The sequence below is a fragment of the Lissotriton helveticus genome, chromosome 11, assembly GCF_964261635.1.
Source record: "Lissotriton helveticus chromosome 11, aLisHel1.1, whole genome shotgun sequence".
NCBI classification, from domain to species: Eukaryota; Metazoa; Chordata; class Amphibia; order Caudata; family Salamandridae; genus Lissotriton; species Lissotriton helveticus.
Window position 1 is genome coordinate 791,745,735 of NC_136072.1, and position 25,080 is coordinate 791,770,814.

General features: G+C 46.3%; 1 protein-coding gene across 1 annotated transcript in view; it reads right to left on the reverse strand.

Annotated features, from left to right (window-relative positions):
- NPC1L1 (NPC1 like intracellular cholesterol transporter 1) overlaps nt 1-25,080 on the reverse strand; it is a 176,716-nt gene that overhangs the window by 12,396 nt on the left and 139,240 nt on the right. The window contains exon 8 of the mRNA XM_078665537.1: nt 215-342. Within this exon, the coding sequence (XP_078521663.1) occupies nt 215-342 (128 nt within the window). The remainder of the gene's footprint in view (nt 1-214; nt 343-25,080) is intronic.

The window sequence follows — 25,080 nt, forward strand, 5'->3', positions numbered from 1 at the left end:
AGTAAATCTGTTTCATTAAATCTTTTCTGTCTTTCAGTGGCAAATCTCAAGATTTTTCCAAAGTTCATTAAAAACAAAACCTTACTCATGTCTGATTCTGCTTAAGTCCTACTGGGCCTTCTATTTGCAATGCCCGGAATGGACTCTATCCATTTCTCGAACATGCTTTTCTGTCCTCCAACCACCTTCCACAGATGTAAGGTAAAGGACTCACAGCTGGTGGAGGGGCAGAACTGGCCTTTATCCGGTCCGAAGAGGTGTTGTCGGCAGCATACTGATGTGGGGTTCAGCCAGTCGATAAAGTCATCCACCCATGACGAGGCTGGAATTGCCAAGTAGGTCCTGCAAGACATGGGAAAGCAAACATTTATCAACTAACAAAATCACACTTCTTTTGCAGTTTGTCTTAATCTATTTTATTTATTTATACGTATAGAAAGTACCCGAGTGGTTTAAATTCGGCAATTTAGTTAGCTGCATGCCAATCTAGTTAGCTGCGTTCAATTTTATTTGTATATTTTACTCCATTGATGGAAAATTAATTCTGACTTTTCAAAACCAGGGAAAGGAACAGGAGGCATATGATAACAGTATCTACCTCCTTGAATCAGGCTTATTAGAGATGACGCAGCGTGCTGTTTGGCCTATTAGCAAGTGGACCATCTTCCTCGTCACAGGCCGAACAGCATGCGGGTCATTCATGTTTATTACATAGCCACCTCGCTAGCCCTTTATATTTAACTACAAATGTTCATTCATGTACTTGTTGTCAACTTCAGAGCATGGAACACCAGTCTGCCTATTTGTTTTTTTTAGTTAACTTTCACACTGGGCAGGCTGTCCCTTCCTTCCTAAATTGTGAGTTTTTTTCTTTTCTGGTCAGATGTACCAGATTGGATCCTTTCAATCCTCTTTTTGATCTGTTGAATCTTCCAGCATGTAGCTTAATATCCTGTAAGTGTCATTAGTATGTCTCTTTGAGTATACTTGTTTGCACGCTATACGGTATTTGTGTTAGTAGATGGCTTCCTCACAGTTGCAAAGTACAGTTTGTGTGCCCTTGGTTGGGACAACCTCTCTTTTGCATTTAGGAATGGAAAACTACTCAAGAATTGGCTCTACCCCACATAAGCACCATACATAAACAGAAATATACAGCATATCTCTCTGTATATAAGCATTTATTTGTACTATAGATTTGAACCTATATATGTGTATTGCTTTGTATATACATGTAGAAAAATTATGTTTTAAAAAAACATGTTTTAGTACACACTTGAAAACCAGAATTTATCAAATGCATCTTTAATCTATTTATACTTACTTTCTTCATGCATCTATCTACCTTCCATGTACTTGGATCTATATATTTATTACTTTCCTCAACAAAAAAGCATATTGCATGCACTACTCTATTTCTCACCCTATACCTCTATCACTATCTTTAATCTACATATACTTACTCCCTTTATGCATCTATAAACTTTCAATGTACTTAAGGGTCTATATATTTATTACTTTCTTCTAATTCAGCATATCTAATGCACTAGCCTATTTCTCACCCTATGCCTCATTCAATATATCTTCTACCCCAACTCTCTGACTCATCTCAAACCTCTTTGTACTACTCTTTCCATTGCACTACCCTCTTTCTCACCCTATACCTCTATCAATATATCCTTAATATCCACTCTCTCATTCATCTCAAACCCCATACCACTACTATGATCCTCAAAATAGCCCTTTCTAGACTCTACCCCTACTCTACCCCTCCTGGCACCATCTGACACCTCTTTTACTATACTGATACCACAAAACAAGCCTTTCTAAACTCTTCCTTCTGACTCTTCCCCTCCACATCCCTTTTTACTCATCCCAAGCCTCCCACTAGTGCTATGACCTCCCCCCAAAAAGTATAACTCCTTCACTCTTCTATCCCTACACTAGCCTTTTACAATCAAATAAACCTTTTTCTTAAAAAAAAAAAAGAAAAAAGAAATTAAAAAAAACTTGTTTCCCTCTTCCATGCTCGTGCTACTCGCCAAGAAAGTGCTTCAACACCCCATCAGGGGTGACAAGCGCTATATAAATGAAAACCTTTTTTCCCTCTTCTATCCCTCCACTCACCTTCTCAATCCAAATAACTGACTAATATCCACCACTCAAGTTACTTTCATATTTCACTATACTAATTCTCCACTAATCCCGTATGGGTTCCGAAGTAGCTTGCTACTCACCAAAAAAAAAGCGCTTCAGCCCCCCATCAGGAGTAACCAGCGCTATATACATTCAAACCTTTTTCCCCCTTCTCTCCCTACGCTATCCTTCTGAATACAAATAACTGACTAACCTATCCACCACTCAAATTCCTTTCATATTTCACTATACTAATTCAACACTAATCCTTTAGAGATTCCGTAGTAGCGGGCTTCAATGTCTCACCAGGGGTAGTAAGCACTATATAAATCCAATTACAATACAATACAATACAATCTAGGTTTTCAATCTGTCACAGTGATGTTCCTGTGGCGAAACGGGCTTCGCCTTTATTACAAGGCAGCATTTAAAGCTGCCTTGTAAATAAGGCAACCTTTCATGCTATACTTACCGTGAAAGGGGTGGGCAATGGGTGCCGTGGTGGGTGTTCCACCGCAATACCCATTGATTTTGATGCTGTCCCATATTTATAAGGGTGGCATAAATATGGGGCAGCACCAAAATTAAGACCAGGGAAAACCTGCTAATACCCTGGCAAAACGAGGAGAAATTATTTATTTCTCCTCGTTTTTGCTGTTTCTAAGTGTGCTGTGTTGTGCAGCACACATAGAAACAGCAAAACGCCATTGATTGTTTATGTGCAGGAAGGTGTTCCTGCACAAAAACAATCATTAAAAAAAATGACGAGTTGCAACTTTTATGTGTGCTGCACAAAGCAGCACATATAGAAGTTACAAAATGCAATTTAAGATGGTTTATGTGCAGGAAGGGACCCCTTCCTTCACATAAACAATACTTCCCCTAAATGCAGGCACCCTTGCACTATGGTGCAAGGGTGCCTGCATTGGCGCTAAGCTACTAAATTTAGTGCCAGTGCAGGGAGACATGCAGGGCTGCACTGCATTCTTGTAAATACGGTGCAGCCCTGTGTTTAAGAAGAGGCGGAGCGTGGCATTAAGCCAACAAGGCTAACGCCATGCCCGATCACTTCTTTTGTAAAAATGCCCCCAGATGCTGCCACTGTAGGCACGCTGCTCTAGAATCGAATGTGTCCTTATATGCTCACTGTTCTCGAAGATGAAGATAAGATCAGATATTATGGTCGCATTATCAGTCAGCGCTATAATAAAGCAGGTGGTGTAAAATTCTCCATCAGGTGATTCAGCCAAGGTCCAGACATAGCCACCAAGGTCGACAAGTGCACCTATCACACAACTGACACTGTGTCCCAGCTTTAGGGGAATTTTTAACTGAACTCAACCACGATTTCCTCTTGCCTACTATGTTATTGACATGGCTGTTACACTAAAGTTATGGCTGGTAATTTAGCAACATGTACTGCCAAGGATCTAGTGGTGAGGAAGTTCACCGATATGAGATTTAAGGCTTTTGCATCCAAAAGGTATGCTGCAATTTATTTTCAGGTTACAGAGTCCATTAACATCAAGGTAAAAGCTGTTATTTCTCTAAGAAGAAATCACTTAAAACAGGAAATGCATATGACGAAAAAAGCTAGAGTAGTCCAAAGTACTCCTTAATCTTTGTTATAAATGTAGCTGGGGTTTCCAGACCTGGTAGGACTAAGGGGTACTTTGCACCGATCGTCATTTAGTGCCCGCGCCTGACTTTCCTGGAATGGCGACAGTATTTGTCTCGTACAGTGGTGCCAGCCCAAAGCTGGTCTGGCTCCCACATTATTTTTAAAGTAGATACTCGCTTTGTGCTTGTGCCCTCTAACTATGCCATTATTAGAGTAGACCGAGAAAGACAGGTAGGAGGGGGGTATTGCTGTGATCTTTAGCAGGGAGTTTAACTGTGACCTTGAAATGGTCAATATTCCCGGATGCGAAGCAGCATTTTTTAAAATTTCACTGAACCCAAATTTTATGTTTTCTGGTTTTTTAATTTATCGCCCTCCGCAAACAGTAGTGTTTGGGCTGCGAATTTGGTTAATTTCATTTCGCCTTACTTTCTGAATGCCCAAAACTTGACTATACTGGGGGATTTAAATCTCCATTTGGAGGACAAATCTAATAGCATAGCTGTCAACCTTTTGGAGGATTTTAATACTCTGAATATGTTCCTGCGAAATGAGGGCCCCACCCACAAAGCTGGGCATCTGTTAGACCCCATTATTTCCAACATACAGGAGCTAAAATGGCTAAAAACTGACCCTATTTGTTGCTTTTCAGTATTACTCTTAGACAATTCAAGTCGCCAGGCTCTGCTCGGCCCCCAATTTACATGAGAAATTGGAAAAAGTTAGATCTGACCGAGTTGCAGAACGCATTACAGGTATCCCCCCCTGTCTTGGGTGCTGACATGGAAATAAATGCGCTGGAAGCCCACACTTGGTTGGAGAGAGCAGTTGACATCTGTCTGCCCGCTACCAGGTGTAGAGGGAATGTCCATCGTCCCCTGGCCCCCTGGTACACGGAAGAACTGAAACTAGAAAAAACCAAGTGTAAGGGACTTGAGAGGAAATGGCGCAAAAATTATGATCCTCTAAAAAAGGAAACGTATCGTAAGGCCAGAAATCTCTATCATACGGCCTGTACTAGAGCCAGAGCATTCTATGTAACAGAGACCATCAATACTGCTGCCAACAAAGCACGGACCCTTTTTAACACAGTTAAAGAATTAGCCGGAGCAAACTCTATGGCGGCTGCACGCCCCCTTACCCCTCAAAAATGTCAAGACCTTGCCACATATTTTGTGGAGAAGATCGAGACTATTCTTGCCAATATTAATCCCCCGGTGAGGGATGACAGGGAAGTTTCTCCCCTAGAAAGCTCATCAGGAAATCGGCTTGACTCCTGGCCACCCATCTCCTTGGACACCCTGAAATCCTTAGCTACTTCCATTAAATCGGGCTCTCCATGCGACCCTCTCCCAATTAACATTCTGAGCCAGTTGGACGACGTTGCTTTGGGGACTATTGCCAAGACACTAAATGCCTCCATTCATCTGTCCTGGAAGCACGCCATGGTCAGCCCTCTGTTGAAGAAGCCAGCTGCTGATCCAGAGGTACTGGCCAACTATCGCCCGATATCCCTGCTGCCTGCCTTCTCAAAAATCTTGGAGAAGCACATCCATGGTGTACTCTCAACATACACGGAGATTAACAATCTACTCCATTTTTCCCAGTCGGGCTTTAGGGCAGGCCACTCCACCGAATCTGCCCTCCTGGGAGTCACGGAGAAGATCAGGGGACTTTTGGACGACGGGCAAACGGTTGCTCTTGTCCTGCTTGATCTGAGCGCAGCCTTCGACACCATCTCACACAACAGACTGCTTGTCAGGCTGAGTGAGGATGGTGTCGGAGGGACAGCGCTGGATTGGATTAGATCCTACTTGAGCAACCGGACGTTTCAGATCTCGTCCTCACATGCCCAGTCGGACATTTTTCTGTCACCCCATGGCGTGCCTCAGGGCTCAATTTTGAGTCCGCTATTTTTTAACCTGTATCTCCGCCCCCTCGCCGATCTAGCAGAGCGGGTAGGTCTAGAACTTATGACCTATGCGGATGATTCGCAGATTATCTTTTCCCTTACCAACTCAGAGCCTTCATCCCCCTCTGTGCTGAAACTAGGTCTTCAGGAAGTCTTCAGCTGGATGTCAACGAACCAGCTGAAGCTCAACGGGGAGAAGACGGAGATTCTTCTCCTGGGGAAAAATAGAGATCTGTGGCAGGACATCCATTGGCCGCCATCTTTGGGTGCTTTCCCCATCCCGGCTACCCAGGTTAGAAATTTAGGGGTGTGTATCGATGACTCACTATCGATGAAGCAGCAGGCTAATAAAGTGGCTGGTACTTGCTTCACGATCCTTAAATGGCTGCGGAAGATCATCTGGATGCTGCCTGTGGATACCCAGAAGACCGTAGTCAATGCACTAATTACATCTAGGCTTGACTACGGTAACATCCTATACCTGGGTTCCAATCTAGCCGTGATCAGGCGGCTGCAGCTGGTCCAGAACTCCGCAGCCAGGTTGCTGTGTAAGATCCCTAGGACAGCAAGGATCTCGAAGCACCTTAGGGACCTGCATTGGCTGAGGGTTGAGAACCGGGTCCGGTTCAAAGCCTTGACATACATGTTCAAGATCAGGGCAGGGACCGCACCAAAGTACCTGCAAAAATTGGTTAGGCCCCACGTTCCTGTACGTAATCTCCGTTCTTTAAATGGAGCAAATTTTGTGGTTCCCAGATTTAAACTGGCCCGAGTGGGGGGAAAATCCTTCTCCCATCTGGGACCAGTTCTTTGGAACTCCCTCCCTTTAGCCCTACGCAAGGAGGATAACCTTGCCAGCTTTAAGAAAAACGTTAAAACTTGGCTTTTTAATAAATAATTGTGGTCCTTGACAGTTGCTGCTCTCTGTGTTTCGACCTCTCAGCCCTGGCGCCGGGAAACCCTTTGTGGGTATCTGTGCGCATTACAAGTGCAAAAAATAAATAAATAAATTTCTTTGTAGACCTCTTCAGGAGGTACACGTTATGATAAGATATCACTCAAGCCTCTTGATAGTGAAGTCGAGAGCTTGGGCAGGCAGTATGGGGTGGCCCAGAACTGACTTTTAAGGTGGTCTCCTGAGCCTGGTGATGAGGATAAATCCCCAGAGCTTAGGTAGGGGTTTAAAACATATGTTCCTTGAGTCCAGACAGTGCTTGATATCAGAAAGGACCCATAATGCACCTTTAAAGATGGCAACAGCAGAGGTTCACAGTAAGTATGGCTGATAGAATTTTGAAGCAGTACTATTTTATACAATTGATTAAATATGTTCTGATAAGGCGATGATTGATCCATAAACGCTTTTAATAGAGTAACAAGTGATTGCAATTTCAGAAAGTCAGACTTGCCACGTCACTGAACTGTCATCACGTGTCACAGTACTGGCTTCTGTAACACAGGCACCCAATTAGATAATTTCTCATACAGTAAACGCTTTGGTGAGCTGTAAATTGCTGCACGCATTGGGGTCCAGTCACAGAGGAGTTTTTGGCCATAAACATTCCTCCATTTATGCTTGCAAGGTTTCACAAATAGATTTGTGACCGGCATAATTGAATTTAATTGTTTAGATTTCTCCAACACAAGTGCAGAGAAATCCACAATTGTAAATCCGACCCTATTGGATAGTAGTGGAAATTTGAATGCGTGCTTTTCCTTGGAATTCCTGGTAACGCCTTCAAACATATAGGCTTGTGGGAGCATTCCGAAACACTGATTTCAACTTAAAATGGTTAGAGATCCCTCTTCTGTACTGACATTGAGCGATATAGTGACCATTGGCTCCATTTGGCATAATTGACTCAATTTTCTGTGCTGATTCAATCTTGTGCAACAGACTCCATTTTCTGTGCTCGCACGTAGCTGTAAAGTGGGGAGGGCATGTTTTTACTCTTCACTTGTGTTTCGCTCCTCACCAATCAGAGTGAAGTGGAACATGTTGTGTGGGATGCGTGCTTGGTACCTTTCAGGGAATGTACAGAATGTACAGTTCTGTCTCGGAGTCAAAATACGGGAGCCTGAGAGTGAGGTTTCTGGAATCCTCACCTCACGTTGAGTACAGGTAAGAAGGCTGGAGACCTTCGGGGGCAGTTAGAAGCTCACCACAGAGTAGACGTACTGCTGTGGAAATGACTGCACTTGGGTCCTGATTAAACTCCTTGCAGGGCTGTCGAAGGGCTTCTCCTGCTTGAGATGGCAAGGATGTTGCATTATCGATCGGTGAGGTGTTCCTTACTTTATGTACATAATTTCTAAGTTTCTTTGCTACATGTATATATACAGCATTTTATTCTGGTTTTGCACTTGAAACTAGAACTATTTGATATTTGGGAGTCTGCATTAACTGATATATTTTGCCTTCTTTTCTAAAATATTGAATTAATTAACATGTGTGTCACTTTAAATGCACCTGAATTTGTCTTCTTGCCTCGCCTTAAGAGAGCGCTGTTTTTTTTTTTATCGCCTCGCCTTTTGGGAGTGCTGTTAAACATGTGTTGTTTAAAGATGCAGTAGTGCATTTGCCTTCTTTTGGGAGTGCAGGGTCCAGGTATGTCCTATTGTGTCACTACATCTTCCCACACAGAAAGGGGAATGGCACACTCTTAGATATGCTGGGGTTGTAGAAAAAGAGCTTTCTCCACTGTTAAAAATGTTTTCATTAGGAGTTAAAACAAAAATGTTCATTTGCGCATGAGACTCTGTTCATCTTGTGTGTTGTTTTCCTCTAAGTAGAATTCCGCCCATGGGAGATGCCACATGACATCCCCAGTAGTACAACTGAAACCTGTGTCTTGTCCAGCTTTTCAGGTATATTAATGGGCATGTTGGTGAATATTAAAATGTAGTGGTTTTATGACACAACCACGCTTCCCTTTTTCACGCGTTCCTTAACAACACGGGCGGAACAACGAATGCGTCTGAACCATGCATTCAATTTACAAGGCAAACTGTTACAACGACTTGCCTTGGGGGGGTGGAGGGGGCATACTGGACTTTGGAATACTATAATTTACCATTACAACTCCAGTCCCCATAACACAGCTTTACCCAACACATGCCCATGCAACGACTTGCGTTGTAAATGGAATGCGTGGTTCAGACGAATTTGTTGTTCCGCCCGTGTAGCAAAGGCAGCTCATTGTTCAACGGTCATGGTATTTACTGGCTCCCAAATGTACTAAATCTCTACTCATACCCTGGCAGACCACTAGGGGTGCAGATTTATTACTTTATTGTCGAATAGGCCCTGGTATGCTTCCAGCTCGTATGTGGAGGCTTGACAATGTTACTCCTGAGGACATGAGGCAGCCATAGATGCATTTGTTTGGTTTGTGCAGTGTGGAAGGGTATGAATGGCCTTAGGGAGGTGTGTCCCTAGGAGCTCTAGCTCCAAAGTCCTGTCCCCACTCCAATCCCAACACATGCCTCCAACTCCCCTGTAAATCATTCTTGGAACTGGACCACAAAATGGAAGATATTCCAGTGCTGGCCAGTCTGGGGCCCTTTTTCTGGACATGGTGGCAGTTAGCAGCAGCTAAGATTTAGAGAAAAAAGGGATAACTTAATTCCTATATTAAATTGCACTAGAGTGGAGAGATTTTTAAACATAATAGCATTTTCTGGTGGAAAAAAGTCTCCCATCTAAATCCGGAGTACTGGCATGGCTGTCTTTTGTGGAGGCCTCAGTAGTCAGACGGCATGCATTCACAAGAGTATTCAACTTGCAGCAGTGATCTCTTACACTCAGTCCACTCACACATGTGCTATACAATTCCCTCACACTACCTTGAGCTTAATGCTGGTCACAGAGTCTACTCGAAAACGCTTCCTCATATCATATGTTCAAGTGATCCAAGCACCTCACGCTTGCCAGTCCATGTACTCGGGCTCCTCTTAATTTGGTATATGACCTGCTTCCTTTCACTGTCAGTGTGCTCTAAGCATTTCACACTGTTTCGCGTGTGCCCATGCTCTTCTCGCTATCTGTTTAATTGGTCCAAGACTGCCCTTGGTGGGTAAATGATACTCACCAGCAGAATCATGCTTGTCATATCCCCTATTTACCCCCATACAAACTTGTTGAAATACTGTAAAGTACTTATAACCTCGCTCTGGTGATATTTTATAAAATTGGAATATAACTGTTATTTGATGTATTAATATATATAACTTTTTAATGAGATGGAGTGACATCCTTTTAAAGAAAAAAAATGTATTTAAACTGTATTTTGTATTGTGATGGTTTTTATTAACTAAAAACAATAAACAATAAATAAAATAAAAATGATACTCACCAGGGCAGACTCTTGTATGAAGAGAACAGTAGAAGCTGCCGTACTACTTTGCCTCCCTCTACAAGAAGACAGTGTAATCTAACTTACTTTATCCCATTTAGGAGAGAGTAATGGAAGCCATCCTGCTCTGCCCCATACATGAGAGGCAGCTGATGCCATGTGTAAGGGTGGTCGTCGGTAGCTGCAGGGGACAGCTGCCCTATCCTATGTTTGATCTTGTTCCCATGATTTCCCTTAGTCAACCTTTTACACTGTTGTCTCTGACCCACAGACACCACAAGAGTGCTGAAGCCACGTGCCCCCCTAGCAAAGCCCTAATCTGCTGCTTTGTAGGGAGTCACAAAACACCCCATTCTACCCCTTCCCTCTGATTTGTATTTGAGAGAATTACCTCCACTCTCTCTTTATGGGGGATCTGCTTTGTTGGTGGCAGTCTACATTACATGGCTCTTCTTGTGATATGGAAGTGTGGTTCGATGTAAAATACATTTAGATCCTATAACAAACCAATGTCTCTGCACTAGTGTGGTTATAAGAGCTCTGCAGTGCTTCAGGGAAACTTCTTTTTTTTTATTGAAGTATAGATCATGAGCACATAATCAAACATTAAGCTTCTCAACATGCGATTGTGGGGTTGCAAGAACAGTGTACATAACAATATATTGTAGGAATTAAAACAAATGACAGGATAAAAGCTTAAATACTGAGAAATTCCGCTATTTCAGACATTATACAATTATACAAGGTAGAAAAACATCATAGCGGTGATAAAGAAGTACAGAAAATATTAATATATATCACGGTACCAAGAAAAATCTAAAATAATCAGTCTTCTGCACCCATATATATTCTAACCGGACCCCAAATTTGCTGCCCCAGTGCCCTTTTCCGCTTTCCTTTCAGCGCATACAAACTATGTTCAATATTATAGGTAAAAAGAAACCGGGCCCGCCATGCTTCAAATGAAGGGGCATCACTTTGCAGCCAGCACGAGGCTATGCATATCCTTAGAACCGCTCTGGCAACAAATATCAAATAACCAGTGTTATCAATAGACACGGCCTGAGCACACTCCGAATCTATACCCAATAAAATCTGCATGAGTGTAAGCTGAAAATGAATTTGCAGAATCTCAGAAAGAAACTTATTTACATACCTAAACAATTCCCTCAGTTCAACACAAGTACCAAAAATATGCATCACATCCGCCTGTTGAGTACTGCACCTAAAACATTTCCCATCCGGGTCCCCACCCCACTTTGAAATTTTATCTGGAGTGTGGTACAAATAAAATACGGTTTTATAATGTTGCGTGACAAAGTTGGCGGACATAAGTACTCGTCCAGTTAGCTCGATTGACCTTTCAAGCAGAATTCCATGGCATCCTAGCCTATTTTCCCATTTGCTTCCTTGTGCTTCTAAATCATTAGGCATGGCCTCTAACATTAAATTATACAATACCCCAATCCGAGCTCATTTCTTGTTGGCCTCAATGAGAGGATTGGGTGACATGCATACAGTAGTTTTCAGTAAGTAATCAAGTAATTGCAAATATTAAAAAAATGTGTAGTTGGAAGTTGATATCGTTCCTTTAACTCGCTAAACGATTTTAAACCGTCCCCTGTATATAAGTCCCCCAAAATAATTAAACCTTTAGTTCGCCAGTTCACCACTATACGATCCCAACAGATACTAGGATAAAAAAACGGGGCAATCAAAGGAGTATATCTAGAGACCTTTTCAATTTTATAGATCTTTTTAATTGCCTTCCATACTTTATAAGCGGCAGCAACCACCTTAAATCTGGTGCATTTGTAATAATTCCAGTCCATATGGAGAAAAAGGCAATTCCTAGCTTCCGCACCAAGAAGTAGACTATATATTGAGGGTTGTAGTGCTGGCTCCAGGGGTCCTACCCCTGTAAGTAAGATGTTCATGTGCTGGAGCATGCAAGCATAGTAATATAAAAGGAAATCCGGTACCGCCCACCCTCCTACAGCCCTTGGCAAAACCATATATTTTTTTGTACGCCGCTCCTTTCCCCGAGACCATACAAATTTCATACAAATCAACTGCAATTGTGCAATGTAAGCAAGGGGGATCTCTAATGGTACACACCGATAAAAATAGAGGATCTTGGGTAATACCATCATTTTTAGAGTATTACATCTGCCAACTAGCGTTAGATGAAGGCATTCATACTGATCCAGTTGTTTTCGGATCTCAGTGAGTAATCTCTGCCAGTTAGATTGTATCGTAGCGGAGGCCAGGGCTCTTATCTGCACCCCTAGATATGTGACCTCTGAAAGAACCCTAGTATCTAAAAAAGACTTGATATTGACACATAGAATCTGAGTCTTAGCAGTGTTTAATTTGTACCCAGATACCGAGCCATATACCGCTGCTAAATGTTCAATCTCAGGCGTCGCCACAGCAGGCTTTGGAGAGAGTACAGCAACATCATCGGCATACGCTAGTACCCGATATTGTTGCTGATGTACCATGACTGGCGGAATCCGAGAGTTGTTCTCCATAATTTTTAAAAATGGATCGATGTAAAGGGCAAATAGCAAAGGGGAACACGGGCAACCTTGCCTTGTCCCCCTTTGTATTGAAACCAATGCCGATTGCAGCCCCATTACATAGATCCGTGCACTTGGCTGTTGATACAACGTCTGTATAGATTTTATATATTTTGGACCAAACCCTCGAGACTTCATCATATCCCATAGGAAAGCCCATGACACTTGGTCGAAAGCCTTCTCGGCATCCAGTAGTATGAGGCTCAGTGGTACTTCCAAACCGTTTGCATATCCTAATAAAGCAATAACCCGATTAACGTGATCGGTTGGTCTTCGTTTGGGAATAAACCTATGCTGATGTAAAGAGACCAGCAGAGATATCACGCCTGAAAGCCTTGCCGCCAATATTTTCGAATACATTTTTCCATCAGTATTTAACAATGATATAGGCGGGTATGAGGCTGGTTGATCTGCAGGTTTTCCCTTTTTTCTAAAAACCACTATACTGGCCTCATCCCACGTTTTAGGATACGATCCGGTCTGCGCCAGCCTAAATGTAGCTAACATGTCGTGTTTCAAAGCTTGAAAAAAACATTTGTACATCTCTAACGGAAGCTTGTCGGGACCCGCTGCCTTTCCTGCTGGGAGTCCTTTAATTGCCGCTTCAAGTTCAGACATCGATATTGGGGCCTCTAGCTTAGCTGCATTTTCACTGTCCAAATATTGCCCACAAAATTGACCCAGCAAAGATGCGGCTTTACTGCTATCATAATCTTCTCTGGTATATAGTCGAGTATAGAACTGTCTGAAAACTTCCACTATTTCCATTTCACTCTCTACCACTTGCCCAACTATATCCTTGATACTATTGATTCTTTGCGCGGCTTCCCTCGTTCTCATTTTCTGGGCCAAGCACCTGCCACTTGCCTCCCCATACTCATAAAGAAGCTGTCATCTAATAGTATAGGTTTTTGCCGCCTCTTTGCTCCATTGATAGTTTACCTTTGCCTTACATCTAGCCACCTTCGCTGCCGAGCCTTGGGTATCTCTACTTGAGCGTATATCCTGCACCAACCGCTCTTCGGCCTCTCCTAGGTCGCTGTATAACTCCTGCAGCTGAGCACGTAATTGCTTTTGTGCGTATAACCCATAACTTAGAACCTCCCCCCTTAAAGCAGCTTTGAACGTGTCCCACACTATCCCCATCTCTGTGCTCCCTCTATTATGATTGAAGAACTCTACTACCCAATCGATCATATACTCCTGGAAATTTATATCCAACAGCAGCGTGTGGTCAAACGTAAATTCCTGGGGCTTACTAACAGGGGAACTTGACTTAATAGAGAGGATAACAGGGCCATGGTCAGACGTGGCTCACGGATAAACTTGCATTTGTACACCAGAAAGTATACATTGTGATGCAAAAAAGTAATCCAGCCGCACCAGTTTCTGGTGAGGTGCCGAGAAGAAAGTATAGCCGGGGTTACCACCCCTAAGATAGGACCAAGCATCGACCAGACCATGTGAGGTGAGAAGTGCTTGTAGTGACCTATATACTTTTGGTTTCCTTCCAACATACACATAGTCATCATTGCCTAATGAATCTGGTTGAAGATTAATATTCAGGTCCCCACAAATTATTACTGGGGTGGGTCAAGTTGCTAACTCAACATTAAGGTGGTCTAAAACAGCTGACTCATCAAGATTAGAGCCATAAATGGAGCATAACGTGCATTTGAAAGAGCCTATAATACATTCTATAATTACCCATCTGCCACCACTGTCCTCCAGAACACGGCCCATGCTGATGACATGCTTTTTAGCTAATATGGCAACCCCACAAGCCGTACAAGTTTGCTTGGTGCATACTAAAACATTGTACCCAAGTTCAGTCAAAAACTTCCGCTTAGTCCAAGCTACATGCGTCTCTTGGAGACAGATGATATCACAACAGAGCCACTGCAGTTCCCTGGCGAAACGTTGCCTTTTATTTATGGCATTAAGACCCCTGACGTTCAATGTACCTAATCTTAACATTCTAGCTGCCATTCCATAATCTCAACAAAAAAACAGCTAGCCATTCCACCACTGCCTTGCATACCACACAAACAAATACAACAAAGAAAAAAAATGTGCTCATGAACTCTTTTTATGTTTAACCCCCCATCACCCACCCTGCCCCCAGCAGACCCCACCCTCCCTTCCACCCTCCCCTCCCCTACCACCCACAACAGGGCGTAAGGACATAGTCCTCGGTGATGCGAGGGTGCGAGTGCCCCCCTCCACAGAAAGTCCACCAGACCGCCACCCTTTTTTAATGCTTTTGCCATGTCTTTCCTCAGAAATAACAAATAAAGTAAACTAATTCTAACCAATCCGAGGCCACTGTATTAATCAGCGTTCCTTATTAAATGTCAGGCTAAAAAAAAGCATCTCTATTGCATTTAAACCTTTAGTCAATATCCTGAAACTAGTAAAAAGGAAAGGAAAACAAAATATCTTAACAAGCCTATCTGATTGTTTCAGTTATAAGTGATCCCATTATTATACACATAAACAGAGTTCATAAAGTTCTATAACAATCTTCATTTGTGTTACTGAATTAGGCTGAGGTCATCTATTAATTAAAAAAAAAGATCAAGGAAGGAAAAAAATTGAAAATAAATTGACCACAGTGAGCTGAGTTCTTTGTAGTACCGAACTCACACCCTGTGAAGCATTTTAGAGATTTTTTTTTTTCATTGAAAATTCAAGTATTGATGGCCATGGACTTCAAATATGCTTGTGCCTGAGTCTCTGAAGTAAAGTATTTGAACTGTCCCTTATAAATCACTTCAGCTTCGCCGGATTTAGAAGGAATACTTGTGCCCCCTTCACTTGAAACGGCGAGATCAGTTGTCGGAATTGCCATCTTAGCCTCACAGTTGTAGGGCAAAAGTCCGGAAAGACAAAAAATTCACATCCGCTGCCTGTGCGACGCCTGTCCGGGTGTGCTAAGTCGTATAATGCCTCTCTCAGAATAAAATTGTTAAGGCATATCAGTATCGCTCGTGGCTGTGCTTTAGATCCCCCTGCTGGATTAGAATCTCCATGAGTTTTTCGCTGGGTAAACGGGAATCGATGTGCCCTGATGACCCTGCTTTCCCACTGCCATTCACTTAGCGCAGGAAAGGCTTCTGTGAAGACCTCAATAATGAATTTACGAGCATGTTTCCCTTCTCTCATTTCGGGTATGCCTAAAACGCGTAAATTATTGCGCCTTGCGCGATTTTCTAAGTCCGTCAACTTCCATTCTACATCTGATCTCGTTGACTGCAGAGTCTCTATAGCCGCTTGTTGTTTTATCAATGAGTCCTCTGCGCTTGAAATGCACTCCTCTGTTTCAGTAACTCTCGTGGTCAATTCATTGATAGATTTGACCATTCGCCGCATCGTGTTTTGGAGCTTCCGAACTGCCCCCTGGGTGCGACTACTTTCGACTTTGGTCTCTGCACGATGTGCCATAATACTCTTATAGATAATATAAAGAGTAACCCCGTCTCCTTCCTCCTCCACCAAATCCTGGTTGTGATCTTGTTCTTGCTCCCCACTTGCTCCACTTTCCCAGGTGGGTTGAACAAGGGGAGACATCACTTGTGTCGAACTCTCTGCCTCTAAATTCCGTCTAACAGTCTCTTGATCGTCAACCAGACCCTGAATCTGAATAGGCGACTGCTCTATATCACCGTCATCTACCCCCATAAGTTCGTCTTCATCTCCCCATTCTCCTGGCAAGCTATTACCATCATCCTCAGAAACCACTGAGAGGTCTGTCAAAGAATAAAACTTGCCCTCTGAAATCGCGGACTCCGAGTCACCCAGATCTTCATTTAACACTCGCTGAGCTTTATTCACCTCAGCCGCTACATTGGTGATGCACACAGAAGGAGCTGAACCATTGATATTTACAGTAGTGTCAGTAATGTCAATGGTATCAGAGCTGCCACTTGCTGTTATCACAATGTTAGTTTTCGCATTAGCAGTGTTACCCTTTGTTAGAACTGGCTATTTCTGGTAGGCTAAGGCTGACGCCAAAGCCAGGCAGAAACCACCATTCTAGTCAGGGCGAGGGAGTCACACGCCAAGATAACCCCTGCTCACCCCCTTGGTAGCTTGGCACGAGCAGGGAGGCTAAACTCGGAGGCGATGTGTAAAGCATTTGCGCCAGCACACAACAGCAACAACATCCTAGGCACACCACAAAAGGAACTCCACACAAGGTTATATGAAAATAACTTTTGTATTGTCAAAACACATCAGATAAAAATCACACATGTACATTGTGCCAACTGGCACGGGCAATATTCATAAGGGATTATTTACAAGACAGGGCCACATGGGTCACTGTCAGAATCAACACATTTAGAAATAGTACTTTGTAGATCATAGAAAATAAGATATAAAACAAAATAACCGTTATAAATCACAACCAGTATCAGTACCACCTACGCAACCCTAACCACCTTAGGAGAATGTCACGCAGGGGACCAGGACCTCACTAGGACCACCTGTACTAAAAAGAACAACCACCTAAGTATCACACAGCATTTAGGGGTCTAGGAAAGAACACATTACCCATGATGCATAAATATACATTCAGAGGAGTAGTAAAGGCAAACACATGATGAATAAACCTACACATTCAGCGGTGTTAAGAACAAAGCACATGATGCAATAAAAATACATTCAGAGGTACTAGAACTGTACAATAGAGCAAAAATCACATGATGTCTAAAAACATTCAGAGGTGCAGGAATAACACATGATGTAAGAAATCACATTCAGAGGTGCAATAACCATACAATTGCGCAAAACCTACATAAGCCACCACCTGTGGCAGTCCCTAGGCCAACTGGCCTTGTTGGGGCTAAGACGCCCTGTGTCTCAATGTCAGGGGCCTAAACGGTGCAGGTGCCCACTACTTGCTGGGCACCTGTGGAAAATCCCAAGACCTAAACGGTGCAGCTGCCCACTAATTGCTGGGCAGCTGGGAATCATCAAAACTGCGACAGGGCCCTCACTGACCCTTAGGCGCAAACTGCGCCACTGTTGGAGCCACACAGGCTCTGGAAACACTCTACTCACGTTGGAGCCACACAGGCTCTGGCATAACACTTGTGCCCCCCAAGAGCCTCACAGACTCTTAAAAAACAATTATGGCCCATGGAGCCCTCAGGCTCTGCAAACCATGGCCCCTCGAGCCTCGCTGGGCTCGTAAATGCAACTGCCCTCAAGAGCCTCACTGGGCTCTAAATAATGATGTGCCCCCTAGAGCCTCCGTGGCTCTAAACACAATCTGGGCCCTGAGCCTCTCAGGGCTCTACACACGTTGGGGCGACCCACTGCCAACCGGGGCCGCCCTTGAAGCCCTCGTGGCTTCACACTGACAAGGAGCGCGAGCTCGCGCTACTGGGGGGGGGGGGGCGGACACCGAAAATGTGTCCCCGCGCCCCTCCCTTTCTCCTGCCCCACTCACCGGTCGGTCAGACGATCGGCGGCTCTCCTCACTCGGGGCTCTCCCTCCATTCGGGGAGCCTCGCGCCGGACTCCTTTCTCTCGCCGGGGCTCCCTCCGCACAGGGAGCCCCTGCATCAGGCCACACTTCCTCCTCTCCTCCCGGGGCTCCCTCCTCCTCACGGGAGCCCCGTCAGCACCATCAGCCTTCTTCCTTCGTGCCGCCTCCAATCGTTGCCCAGCTCCGCAGGCGAGCCCCCAGTGACACCGGGACTGCAGCCACTCACAGCGCGGCTTTCCCGATGACGCGACGGCCTGGGAACCAATCCCAGCGCGGCGTTGCTGAGGGGGCTTGATGCTTCCGGCCAATCAGGGCTCTGCTCCTTCGGTTTCTCGGCCATTTCAAGCCCCGGGCAGCGGCGGTGAATTGGAAGCAAATGCCGGGTGGGCACTGGTTTCTTTAACCAAGAATCATCAATAAATGGAGGTGGGCACTCGATAGGCTCCTCAATCCTGGGCAAATGCCGGGTGGGCACCGGCTTGACAAACGAAGCGCTCTCAGCGCTAGAAGTAAAACAAAGCGCTCCTAAGCGCTAAAAGGGGAAAATAAAGCGCTCCCTGCGCTATAGGCAGCCAAAGGTCACCATTAAAAGCAAAAGTACAAGTAAAGCGCTCCTCAGGCGCTAGTGTCCCAGAAGTCTTCCGCAAAGTCCTTCAGGGGTCCAGGGGCTGGGCAGAGCCCAGGGATTCCCCTGGGCCCAAGCAGCAGCACGCCCCTGGCAGATTCAAGTCCAAAACAAGAACATCTTGGAAGGGGACACAGCCCCTTCTTATACACAGAAAAGTCTTTGAAGTCTTTGTGTAGGCAGTGTGAGAACCAGCTAGAACTGGTTATAGGGACTTCCTTTCAGTATCAGGGACAGAGGTGACAGCCGCCCAGCGGGGAGGTGGAGCCAGCATTGTGGCAGGCAGGCACAGCCTCATTCACTCTCAGGTGCTATCTCCACTCACTTCCTTGGCAGCAGATGCTGCCTTTCATCCACGGGCTGACTCAGACAACCTCCTGGGGGCTCTGCAGCCCCTGTCACACTCAAACCAGACAGTCAATCCACAAGCAGGCCCAGGCACTCCTGGGCCTGGCTCACCAGCCAATCACGTGCCAGCAGACTCACTACACAAATATGCCAACTTCTAAAAGTGGCATTTCTAGACTAGACACAACCATGCCGCATACACCATTTCGCAGCATTCAATCTCACGAGTTCGCACATATCAAACTCGACACTGCACTCCCCACACATCAGGAACTACCATGGGCATACATATTCCCCATTCATTCCTATGGGAGGGCAGGTCACTCACCACACATACACAGAGAGCACACGCACTTTACACTGTACCACAGTGAAAAAGTGTACAAAGGCCTAAAATCATCAACACCAGGTTCCAGAAACAGGCTAGGAAAAAGCAAAAAAGTTTCGGGGTGAACCTGCCAAAAGGGCCAGGTCCAACACAACCCCCTTCCAGCCAAAACGCAGGGTAGACCAATCACTCCACTGATGGGCTTCCTTGCTTTGGGCGACAAAACACGGACACGGGCCCGCACGGCATGGACACCTTCCAGTTTTTTCGCCACTCTGAACCCACATAGATTTCTCTCAAACCATAACTCTCTGACCACTTCACAGAGTGGGGGGCAGTAACGCCTGGCACACAATAGCCACTCTCCACTCTCCCTCTCAGTGTAGCTACAACTACCACTGATCCTTCAACCCAGGGACCACCCCCTCAGGCTGACCAGAGGTCACGGGCAAGCATGCCCCACCCTACCTCTACTTCTGGGTTCCCGCCCCCTCACAGAGAAGCACTCACCAGAACACAATTCTCCTACCAGATCAGGACCTCACTCCATCACTGGTCTACCACCTGGAAACTATTCCACTTCTGAGGTACAAAGCACACAGCACAGTCCCTCTTCAAGCAGGTGGGGGGACACAGCACACAGCAAAATCCCCTTTCCTCTACCTTAGTGGAAACAACAAACTGCAGGTGGGCCCCAGAACACACAGCAAGGGCAGCCCCCTCAGTCTCTTCAGCTGATCCACTTTGGTAGAGATTCCTCTTGACCTGGAAGCTTCCTAATCTCCCAACCTAGGATCTAAACCCTAAGGTTGCACCGGGGTCAGAAGTAAGGACACCGTCCCTCTGCACCCCCTTCCAGAGTTCTGCACCCTTCCACCTTGGAGCGGTACCTCGGGAAGCCAAACACCAGGACCGCCGGAGTTCTGGTTACAGACACTCCCCGTCCTCTAGACACAGGAAGATCCTCTTCAAATGACCTGTAAGTACAGCCTAGGCCCCTGACCTGGCGCTCCCTTAGGGAACCCTCCAGGCCCTGAGACAGGGTTTCGGGCCAATGTGGGACACACCGTCCCACACTCACTCCGCCTCCACTGAGACAGGACGCGAGCCCCTACACCCCTACCATCCTACTGGGACCTAGCTGGGCTACACATGAACCTCTCCACCTACACCGGATCATCAGATACACAAGCCACTACTTTTAGAATCACTCCCTAATGCCTCTGCAAGACATCTAGCACACCGCCAGACATCCACCTCACGTGCAAGCTCCTTAAAAAAACTCACTCCACTCATCCACACACTCCCCCTCCAGACTGGTGAGACAGTTACTCACTGCCTCTGACTCTCAACCTGTACCCCTCTTACTGAGCACCAGGCACCATACTCTGGGAACTGGGAATGGGGCTTCACACACTGGACACATTTAAGCTGCCACCACTGGATCCTACCATACTGGGGAATCCAGACACACACTACACTCAGGGGATAACCACCCTTACAAGCAAGCCATTTCTCCTCCACACTCCCTTTCTTCCATCTACCCACACAGGGACAGGAACTGGATTGGCCACTGGACCCAGCAAGGGATTCCTAATCTATGGGAACCTCCCCCTCTACTGGCATCCCGCCCTGTCATTTTCTCTCATCTGCCACTAAACATAAAGCGCAGGAACACCATCTGAAAATGACACTCTTGAGGAAAAACAAAATCAAAAACAATAATCCCAAACATGTGACTATCTGAAAAATGCAGAGTTTTGTAATGTAGCCAGTTGTCGCTGTGGCACTGCGCTAAAACAAGTCCAAATCCGCACCGCTGACCAACAATGTTAGAACTGGCTATTTCTGGTAGGCTAAGGCTGACGCCAAAGCCAGGCAGAAACCACCATTCTAGTCAGGGCGAGGGAGTCACACGCCAAGATAACCCCTGCTCACCCCCTTGGTAGCTTGGCACGAGCAGGGAGGCTAAACTCGGAGGCGATATGTAAAGCATTTGCGCCAGCACACAACAGCAACAACATCCTAGGCACACCACAAAAGGAACTCCACACAAGGTTATATGAAAATAACTTTTGTATTGTCAAAACACATCAGATAAAAATCACACATGTACATTGTGCCAACTGGCACGGGCAATATTCATAAGGGATTATTTACAAGACAGGGCCACATGGGTCAATGTCAGAATCAACACATTTAGAAATAGTACTTTGTAGATCATAGAAAATAAGATATAAAACAAAATAACCGTTATAAATCACAACCAGTATCTACTGGTAACAGGTAAGTACCACCTACGCAACCCTAACCACCTTAGGAGAATGTCACGCAGGGGACCAGGACCTCACTAGGACCACCTGTACTAAAAAGAACAACCACCTAAGTATCACACAGCATTTAGGGGTCTAGGAAAGAACACATTACCCATGATGCATAAATATACATTCAGAGGAGTAGTAAAGGGAAACACATGATGCATAAACCTACACATTCAGCGGTGTTAAGAACAAAGCACATGATGCAATAAAAATACATTCAGAGGTACTAGAACAGTACAATAGCGCAAAATCACATGATGTCTAAAAACATTCAGAGGTGCAGGAATAACACATGATGTAAGAAATCACATTCAGAGGTGCAATAACCATACAATTGCGCAAAACCTACATTAGCCACCACCTGTGGCAGTCCCTAGGCCAACTGGCCTTGTTGGGGCTAAGACGCCCTGTGTCTCAATGTCAGGGGCCTAAACGGTGCAGGTGCCCACTACTTGCTGGGCACCTGTGGAAAATCCCAATACCTAAACGGTGCAGCTGCCCACTAATTGCTGGGCAGCTGGGAATCATCAAAACTGCGACAGGGCCCTCACTGACCCTTAGGCGCAAACTGCACCACTGTTGGAGCCACACAGGCTCTGGAAACACTCTACTCACGTTGGAGCCACACAGGCTCTGGCATAACACTTGTGTCCCCCAAGAGCCTCACAGACTCTTAAAAAACAATTATAGCCCATGGAGCCCTCAGGCTCTGCAAACCATGGCCCCTCGAGCATCGCTGGGCTCGTAAATGCAACTGCCCTCAAGAGCCTCACTGGGCTCTAAATAATGATGTGCCCCCTAGAGCCTCCGTGGCTCTAAACACAATCTGGGCCCTGAGCCTCTCAGGGCTCTACACACGTTGGGGCGACCCACTGCCAACCGGGGCCGCCCTTGAAGCCCTCGTGGCTTCACACTGACAAGGAGCGCGAGCTCGCGCTACTGGGGTGGGGGTGCGGACACCGACAATGTGTCCCGGCGCCCCTCCCTTTCTCCTGCCGCACTCACCAGTCGGTCAGACGATCGGCGGCTGTCCTCACTCGGGGCTCTCCTTCGGGGAGCCTCGCGCCAGACTCCTCTCTCTCGCTGGGGCTCCCTCCGCACACGGGAGCCCCAGCATCAGGCCACACTTCCTCCTCTCCTCCCGGGGCTCCCTCCTCCTCACGGGAGCCCCGTCAGCACCATCAGCCTTCTTCCTTCGTGCCGCCTCCAATCGTTGCCCTGCTCCGCAGGCGAGCCTCCAGTGACACCGGGACTGCAGCCACTCACAGCGCGGCTTTCCCGATGACGCGATGGCCCGGGAACCAATCCCAGCGCGGCGTTGCTGGGGGGGCTTGACGCTTCCGGCCAATCAGGGCTCTGCTCCTTCGGTTTCTCAGCCATTTCAAGCCCCGGGCAGCGGCGGTGAATTGGAAGCAAATGCCGGGTGGGCACCGGCTTCTTTAACCAAGAATCATCAATAAATCGAGGTGGGCACTCGATAGGCTCCTCAATCCTGGGCAAATGCCGGGTGGGCACCGGCTTGACAAACGAAGCGCTCTCAGCGCGAGAAGTAAAACAAAGTGCTCCTAAGCGCTAAAAGGGGAAAATAAAGCGCTCCCAGCGCTATAGGCAGCCAAAGGTCACCATTAAAAGCAAAAGTACAAGTAAAGCGCTCCTCAGGCGCTAGTGTCCCAGAAGTCTTCCACAAAGTCCTTCAGGGGTCCAGGGGCTGGGCAGAGCCCAGGGATTCCCCTGGGCCCAAGCAGCAGCACGCCCCTGGCAGATTCAAGTCCAAAACAAGAACATCTTGGAAGGGGACACAGCCCCTTCTTATACACAGAAAATTCTTTGAAGTCTTTGTGAAGGCAGTTTGAGAACCAGCTAGAACTGGTTATAGGGACTTCCTTTCAGTATCAGGGACAGAGGTGACAGTCGCCCAGCGGGGAGGTGGAGCCAGCATTGTGGCAGGCAGGCACAGCCTCATTCACTCTCAGGTGCTATCTCCACCCACTTCCTTGGCAGCAGATGCTGCCTTTCATCCACGGGCTGACTCAGACAACCTCCTGGGGGCTCTGCAGCCCCTGTCACACTCAAACCAGACAGTCAATCCACAAGCAGGCCCAGGCACTCCTGGGCCAGGCTCACCAGCCAATCACGTGCCAGCAGACTCACTACACAAATATGCCAACTTCTAAAAGTGGCATTTCTAGACTAGACACAATCATGCCGCATACACCATTTCGCAGCATTCAATCTCACGAGTTCGCACATATCAAACTCGACCCTGCACTCCCCACACATCAGGAACTACCATGGGCATCCATATTCCCCATTCATTCCTATGGGACGGCAGGTCACTCACCACACATACACAGAGAGCACACGCACTTCACACTGTACCACAGTGAAAAAGTGCGCAAAGGCCTAAAACTATCAACACCAGGTTCCAGAAACAGGCTAGGAAAAAGCAAAAAAGTTTCGGGGTGAACCTGCCAAAAGGGCCAGGTCCAACACCCTTCTTTATGAATATTGCGTGAACTGTAGGGGCTTTAGAGCCTTTTTCGCTTCCATTCACGTACACGTTTGGCTCACCTTGAATAGCCTTAGCAGACGTAGTAGCAACCGGTACACTCTGTGTAGGCGCAGACGGGGTCACAGCTCCAGCACATGCTGGCGTGATCGTGAGGTCAGCAAGATTCGGGGCATTGACAATGTTTGCAGCATTACTGATCACATTGTTCGCATTACTGTTCACTCCTGGTTCCTTCGTGCCTCTTCCTTTAGGGGCCATAATGTATCCACCTGGTACTATGCCGGCTACAAAGTATCTGCAAAGTATCTGCAGTAAGTTTTCAACCGTCACCAGCGCTATCAACACTGTCTATAAAGTTAAATTACACCGCTCCACTCTGCTCCGTAAACGCTGCAAACTGCGCCAAACTACTACTCTCTGCTCGCCGCTCTTTGGCCCCTCGTGACCCCCGAACACCACCAGCAGCCACCGGACTGGAAGGACCGCCCAGAGCTCCACACTACTCGGAGTCAGCCGAAACAGCAGGGGAGAGCTTACGGCGGGCGAACGGACCACCAGCGGATTAAGAACCGCACCGGAAACCTCCACACCCGGGGAACCTCAGGTCCGCCACAGCCGAAACGAAAGAAACGGGTAAGCAGATTCCTGGCGTCCTTTACTGCGGAGGAGGAGAAAACACACACTCACACGGCCATCAGCACGGCTGCCATCTTGCCCCTCGAGTTGTTTAAGCGCTTCCTTTAGGGAACCTTCTTTGTGTGATGCACGTGTGGATCGTTATAATTATCTCTCGGAACAGCATTTGGACATAACTTCCTGCACCCCCACAGGAACCCTAAGACCATT